General features: G+C 29.9%; 1 protein-coding gene across 1 annotated transcript; it reads left to right on the forward strand.

Moving 5' to 3' along the window:
* The first annotated feature begins 3,415 nt into the window (after positions 1 to 3,415).
* Positions 3,416 to 4,099, forward strand: LOC140442221 (uncharacterized). Its single transcript, XM_072533299.1, has one exon. The coding sequence runs from the start codon at positions 3,416 to 3,418 to the stop codon at positions 4,097 to 4,099; it is 684 nt and encodes a 227-aa protein (XP_072389400.1).
* The last annotated feature ends 4,008 nt before the right edge of the window (positions 4,100 to 8,107 follow it).

Genomic DNA, 8,107 nt, shown 5'->3' on the forward strand with positions numbered 1-8,107 from the left:
AATCTCCAACCACAATATAATTTAATTTCTTCCAATATACTTTTATAATCTTCAATAATTATTTGTGTATAATTATAAATGTGCATTAATTATATGCATAATTTTTAATCTTCATTTAACTCACTATATTAAACAATTTGACTATTTGTACCTGATTCTCTGACTCCAAATAATCTTTCATATTTCTTACTAAACTTTTCTGACTGACTTCTTGAAAATTCTGAACAATTTACTTCACTAAATGTGTCTAATAACTTTCATAATAAACTGGCCTGACTTCTGACTAAAAACTTCCAAAAAACTTCCATCTTGAATCCAAATCACGGGTATTTATATGTTTTTGGATTTCTAGAACCATCTCGTAAGAGATCATGTTCCAATTTGTTCTATTTCTACTTGTCTGAATTTTCTGGAACAAACCATTTCGCAAACATGGCCATCTCCGGAGATCCAGAGAATTCCATTCTTTTCTATTAATAATTTTGTTTACATTTAGGCTTTTCAGATCAGAATATATAATTAAATTAGTAACTAACACTCTAATTTAATAAAATACACATTTCAAACAATATATTATATAACCCCACTTTATATTCCCTTATGATTAATTTCTATCTGTCAAATTACTCCGAGAGTATTTTTGGTTGCCTATGCACATGGCTCACTTATATATATTTACAATATTAAAATACAACTTTTTACAATTATTATATGCTAATTTATTAAAAATGCCCTCACATAAATATATTTTTATAAATTCTCTAGTATATAACTTATTTAAAATAATCAAATACTTTTTTATATCTAATATTATGTAGTATATAACTTATAAATTATTTTCTATAAACCCTAATCGTATCAATATATATATATATATATATATATATATATATATATATATATATATATATATATGTAAAGTAGTTAGGTATTATTGACTGACACGTTATGTAAAATAAAGTTTTATTTTGGGGTTGCAGTCATTAATAGGGCAGGAAAGTGAAAAAATTTAATGGATTAACCTCATGTTGTAAGTTTGTATACTAGTTTTATACAATGCTATTTAATTTTAATTTCATTGTATTTACTGATACCATATTTTAGCATATCCTGAAGAAGCAAATAAATTTTGCGAAAGCTAGATAAAGAACAAAGAGTTTCACTTTCCTGCCCTATTAATGACTGCAACCCCAAAATAAAACTTTATTTTATATATATATATGTATATATATATATATGTATATATACATACATATATATATATAAATATATATATATATATATATATATATAAATATATATATATATATATATATATATATGTATATATATATATATATATATATATATATATATATATATATATATATATAAACTAAGGAACACTTGAAGAGTGGTGGGTTTTTCGGTCAAAGTGGAGAAATAAAAGACAAAGAAGGTGGCTACTTCATCTATTTATTGAAGACGTTTCGCTTCTTAATCAAGAAGCATCATCATCTAAAAAGAACAATATGAAAAACCAAACATCTATGGAAAAGTTATAAGTGGGTTACCTTAAAAAGATATGTAGAAGTCAAAGATATAAAATGTGTAAAGAAGCTTATGATAATGGACATTAAATATTATGTTGTATCGACAATTAATTGAACTGAATACAGTTTACAAATTAACTCAACTTAGCACAGCAAAAGACATGTTGTAATGGTACATGTATATAAAAAATATGTGAAAAAACTTAAGTAAAAAGCATTAATTTATAGAGAACCAAAAAGATCATATGATGCCCTTCCAACAGTATATAATTATTTACATTTGATTTTAACTTTAGGTAACATTATTAATGATGCTTCTTGAATAAGAAGCGAAACGTCTTCAATAAATAGATGAAGTAGCCACCTTCTTTGTCTTTTATTTCTCCACTTTGACCGAAAAAACCCATCACTCTTCGAGTGTTCCTTAGTTTATATTGGATTGATGGTCGTACTCCTTTTCTCTATGTATATATATATATATATATAGAAATTATCCGAACATATATATATATATATATATATATATATATATATATATATATATATATATATATATATATATATATATATATATATATATATATATATATATATATATATATATATATATATATATATATATCTAGACTGCAGATACAAGCTCTAATATTGACTCCGATCACTATCACATAGCTGGGAGTCTCAGAGCATATAAGTACTCTTTGTTTACAACACTCCTGTTTAAACAATTTTTAATAATTTTGTTTGCCAATGGTCTTGTCGATGGAATTCGTAGTTAAAAACCCTGGTATACTGCACTAAAAGTAATTTTTGTAACACAAGAATGATAGATGTGTAGATACTTCCCAAACGCATTAAGGGATCTTGTTTTGATACCTAAGGTATTTTAATACATAAGCAGTATAGCAGAAATTTTCTATAAATGTAAAATAAAATACAATATGTAAATGTAAAACACAAAATATTTTGGTTCTTCTAAAAAAAATGAAAAATAGTTCTTCTGTAAATTAATAGTTTATATAAATATAATTGAAAACGACTAAACGATACACGAAACACAACGAAATACACAACGAAACAATATCTCGGACAAGATATTGAAGACGGTGACGCATACATTGGCAGAAAAAATTGGCAAATCTAGCGAGTGTCAGTATCGTACTGTAGTGCACAGTGAGCTTGTGTGATTTTTGATACGATATTATAGTATATATAAATATATTTAAATATATTTCGTTATTTAGAGGTGAGTACATTAAACAGTTAGCTGTGAAATTTAGATTTATTGATTTGCCATAGGTACATCTTATCTTAAATGAAATCATGAAATGACAAGTAATACATTAAACGCATTGTAAAATTTATTACAAAACTATTAAGACTTAGATGTCTAATAAAAAAAATCAAGAATTAATTATTATATTGTAGTAAAGCAAAACCATTACATAATACTTATTGTATTATAAATTTTTTTTAATTAAGAAAATTTCGAAAAGTATATAGAACGAGAGTCGGCAAATAATTTTAAAAAGGGTCCGGATAATGTTAAAAACTTTTATCGCCATATTTAAGTTAAGGTAAGAAATATTGTTGATTATGTCCTTTCAACTTTGATCACGTTTACTGGCTAATAAAGCAACATTCAATAATAAAAATACTTTGACATTTCATTGACATTGTTTAATACAGAAGTTAACACATGTAATAAATAATAAAATTCGGCAATATTAATAAGAGTATATTTTCGTCTTTATAGAATTAAAAATGGATGCAGCTGCTGGCGCAAGTACCACAAAATCTCATCTCGGCACAAACCACTTTCAAAAGCTGAGAAACAGATCATGTGGAAAGTGTATGATTGACTTAAGAAAAAATATCCTACAATGGAAGCTGTAGATCGCTGTTCGATTTTAACAGGTGTGTCAGCCTCGACAGTGGTAAAACCTCTCCATTTAAACGAGACGAAAATGAATTTAATCCGAAGGACTCTGCATATATTATTTTTAGAAAATAAGCCTCCAACGATCAAAAAAGGTAAGGCCAAGTTACTGGAAAACGATATGATTCCTCCAATGAGCCGTGAAATCCTAAGAACAGTTTTACATAAGTTGAAGTTTCGGTATACGAAACGGTCTTGGCAATCAATTCTAATAGATAAAGAGGAAATAGTATCATGGCGACGAAGATATATGCACACTATTAGGGATTATCGTGTTTCTAAAAGAAAAATTTATTATCATAATGAAACTTGGATTAACGCCGGGCATACAGTTTCCAAAATTTGGCATGATACGACTTTAAAAACTCGCGACTATCATGAGGACATGGACGCTGCATGCTTTGAAAAATGGTTCGAAAACGTTCTTCAGCATATCGAACCTAATTCAGTGGTAGTATTAGACAATGCATCGTACCATAGCCGACTTGTTGAACGAATGCCTACTATGAGTGACAGAAAAGCAGTTTTACAAAATTGGTTAAGGGAAAAATCTATTCCATACGGCGAGGATATGGTTAAAATGGAGCTAATGACTATTATTAGACAACATCGTGGTATATATCGTTAACATGTAATAGATACAATGGCTAGACTTCATTGCATTACCGTCTTAAGACTACCATCTTATCATTGCGAATTAAACCCAATAGAATTAATTTGGGAACAAATGAAAGGATATGTAGCTCGGGAAAATGCCACTTTTAAAATTAGAGATGTGCAGCGCCTCTTGCAAGCCAGTTTTGACAATATACATTCAACTGATTGGACGAATGCGATAAGTCATGTTATTAAAGTAGAAGCCGGTATGTGGAGGTTGGACGCCATGGTGGATAATGTTATTGAGCCTGTAATAATACATTTAGGATCAAATGATTCAGACAGTTCAACAGACAGTTCTGCAGAACCAATGGAGTAAGATGATTTGCAAAATTATGAGGTACATATCTTCTTCTTCTTTTTTGTAGACTTGACTGTCTGTTTTTTCAATGTGTCTCCAGTCATTCCATCGTTCTCGTAGTTTTCATACTGATCGTTTTCCTATTGGGTAACCGTCTCTCGTCGTCCTTACTACTCTCTTTATTGTCATTCAGTTAATGTAATCATTCCATTCTACCTATTTTTTATCCAGTTATTAATGTTGTCCTTAATTGTTTCTTTTCTATATCTTGAGTTATATTTCCTTCTATTCCCATACGTTGTTTTATTACATCATTTCTGATTCGGTCTTGTCTAGAAATACCTAAAGATCTTCTCATTGCATCCATCTCTACTGCTTCTATTCGCTTTTTGTTCTTTTCACTAATTTTCCATGTTTCAGCGCCATAAAGAAGAGTAGTTTTAATCATGGTCTCATATATATAATATCAAGAAACAATTAAGGTGGTATGGGCATGTTCAACGGATGCCAGCAACAAGACTCCCCAAAAAAGTAGTAGAATGGCAACCGATAGGTCGACGGAAAAGAGGAAGACCCAGATAAAAATGGCAACACGGCGTAAACAAGTCCATGAGCGAAAGAAATTTAATAACAAACGACTGCGAAGATAGGAGGAGATGGTGTTTAGGTATCGGACAACGTCGAAAGACGTTCTAAACCGATGTGTATATATTAATGTTGTCCACCTTGCATATCCGTCGTATATCTGCACTTTTAGCCCTAACCCATAATGTCTTACCATCTATTTTTCTAAAGGTTTTTATCTCTGCTGTTTCTAGCATTTTTTATGTCCTCTCTGTATCAGGTCGTGTTTCTGCCGCATATGTAATTATTCTTCGGCTGACTCTTTTGTAAATTATGCCTTTATCATCCATACTATTTCGAGCTTTCCATAGCTAGATAGATCAGGTACATACGTGCTTTTAAAATTAATTAAACCAGTCGCATTTACCAGTATTGTGAAAAAACTTATTACTCTTATAATACTCTTATAATTTCATACTATCTCATCTATACAATCTCATTTTGATTCGTCTTCTTAGTCAGAAACAGACACTGAATGAATATTGCATTGTGGATTAGGCCTATTGGGGACACCACATAAAAATAAAACGCACCGATAGCTTTACCTTATGGGTAGTGTAGAAACAAGATAATTAGAGAGGTTTTAACTGCACCTCATGAGATTATTAAAAAGTTGGTTCGATTATGATTAATTGATTAGTTCTGCAAACACTAAAGATCTTATCGAGTAAATTCATTAAACAAAAAAATCCTGAAAGGTAAAAAATCTTAAGGCTTTTATAGTTACAAAAAAAAATCACAAATTCGGTTGCCTCTAAACTGGAGTCATTTTATCTTAAAGTTATCAGTTTCTTACCTAGTTCAGTTGACTTTGGATATACTACAACAATGTGTTTATAAAAATTAGTATTTTAAAAATTGTAACCGCACTCTATGTATAGTAAGTAGTCAATAGGTCTAAATTAGATAAGTGACTTCTTCTTCTTCTGGTGCCTATCCATTACGAATGTTGCCAATCATTCTGGCAATGATAATCTTATTAGCTGCTGCCTTGAAAATCCCTGTCCTCAAGTTCTTGAGCCAATATATTCTTCTTCTTCCGACGCCTCTTTTACCATTCACCTATCCCTGCAAAATGCATTTTAACAGGTTATATTTTGTTTCATTTCTTGTAATGTGGCCGAAATATTCTAATTTTCTTCTTTTCACCGTGCACATTATTTCCTTCTCTTTATTAGGTTTTTGGAGTATTTTGGCATTTGAAATTTGGCCCATCCATGATATCTTAAGAATTTTTCTATATGTCTACATTTCGAACGCTTCCAGTCTCTTCGTTGTTGCTTCCGTTAGAGTTCAAGACTCTACTCCATATAATAAGATGGAGAAAATATAACACCGGAGGAGTCTGAGTTTCAGTTCTAAATTCAAATTGTGTGATTTAAACAGCTTGGACATTTGGATAAACGCTGAGCTTGCTTTTTCTATTCGAGCTTTTCTTTCTTGGGAGTGGTCCCACTGCTCATTTAATGTAGTGCCAAGGTACGTGTATTTTGACACACGCTCTACTACTTTTTGGTTGATGGTAAACTGTATCCCCTCAATTCTTTCTTTGCTAATTATCATGACTTTAGTTTTAGAAGTGTTAACTTTTAGTCCATATTTGCTACTAACGTCTAAGTGACTATTGTTCTATAAAGGTGACAACTGTATTCTTTATTAACCACGTAAATTCATTTTTTAAGAATTTTACAATATCTACAACATAATCCATTATTCTAAGGGTATACATTCTAAATATTTATGTCTATGCGGATACGCCACTGATTGATGGAATTTGATGGAATGTATATATTTTATGACTTATTTCGGTTATCTGATATGCAACAAATTAATTACTTAAAAGTAACACGCGTACTGTCGTTGAAACAACAGTAGGCTAACTTTACTCAATGTCACGGTTGATACGAAGGGCAATCAGAAGATTTTCAAGCGGTTACAGTCGGTGTTTAGGTTTTGTAAACTTCATATTATAAACTGCACCTGGTACAGTATTTTGACCAAAATTAAATGCTGAGTGAAAATGAGTCACCGTCTTCATTTTCTTGTTCGAGCATAATGTTTTTATTACCTGCAATATACTGGTACAGATTAACAGAACACAGATACGAAAGCTACCCGATGAGAGTGGTGCGGAATTTGGTAACCTTGAAACTAAGGAAAACCGTTGTTTTATGCCGGTGTTTGCACGAATACAATGGGTAACTTACAAAATAATTCATTTGGTATATAATAGTTACTTTTACATCTGATTTGATATTTAATTTACCCACAATAAAAATTAAGACAAACAAGACTTAACAACACATTGGTCATTTAATAAAATTATGTGTTTAACGAAAAACATATCTTTGAAGTGAAGAGAAAATAAATATAATAGGTCAATTAGAAATTCTAGTCCTTAATAAAACAACAGAAAGTAAACTGACTGTTAGAAAAGTCACAGGCGTTAAAGATTTATATATAAACGGTCATTTAATAAATTTCTGTGTAAATAGAAATAGTAAAAAGAGTAGCTTTGGAGTGAACAAGAAATAAATATAATATGTAATTTGGGAATTCTAGGTATGTCCTTAACAAAACAAGAGAAAGTAAACTGGCTGTTAGAAAAGTGACAGTCGTTAAAGATTTATATATAAACGGTTATTTAATAAATAAAAGTAGCTTTAAAGTGAACAAGGAATAATTATAATAGGTAATTTGGGAATTCCAGATATGGCCTTAACAAAAAAAAAGAAGGTAGTTAATATAATAATTTGGAATTTAAAAGTTCTAGGAAGAACCAAATTTGGATAGTAGTAAAGTGGCTGTTAGAATAGTGACAATTTTTAAAGATTTACAATACATAATACAGGTGGATGGTGATTTAATTTTATAATTAAGTTAATCTTCCTAAACCATAATTTTATTAATAAGATAAAACAGTTTTAGCTTAGAATACACAACAAATTATTTTAGACAAGATTTTATCTCGTTAGCTGTAGATAATAAAATGTCAAAATTGGTAGGTACTTAACATGAAATTTTAATTTACTTCAGTTTCTCAATAAGACACTT

This window comes from Diabrotica undecimpunctata, chromosome 5, assembly GCF_040954645.1.
Source record: "Diabrotica undecimpunctata isolate CICGRU chromosome 5, icDiaUnde3, whole genome shotgun sequence".
Lineage (NCBI taxonomy): Eukaryota > Metazoa > Arthropoda > Insecta > Coleoptera > Chrysomelidae > Diabrotica > Diabrotica undecimpunctata.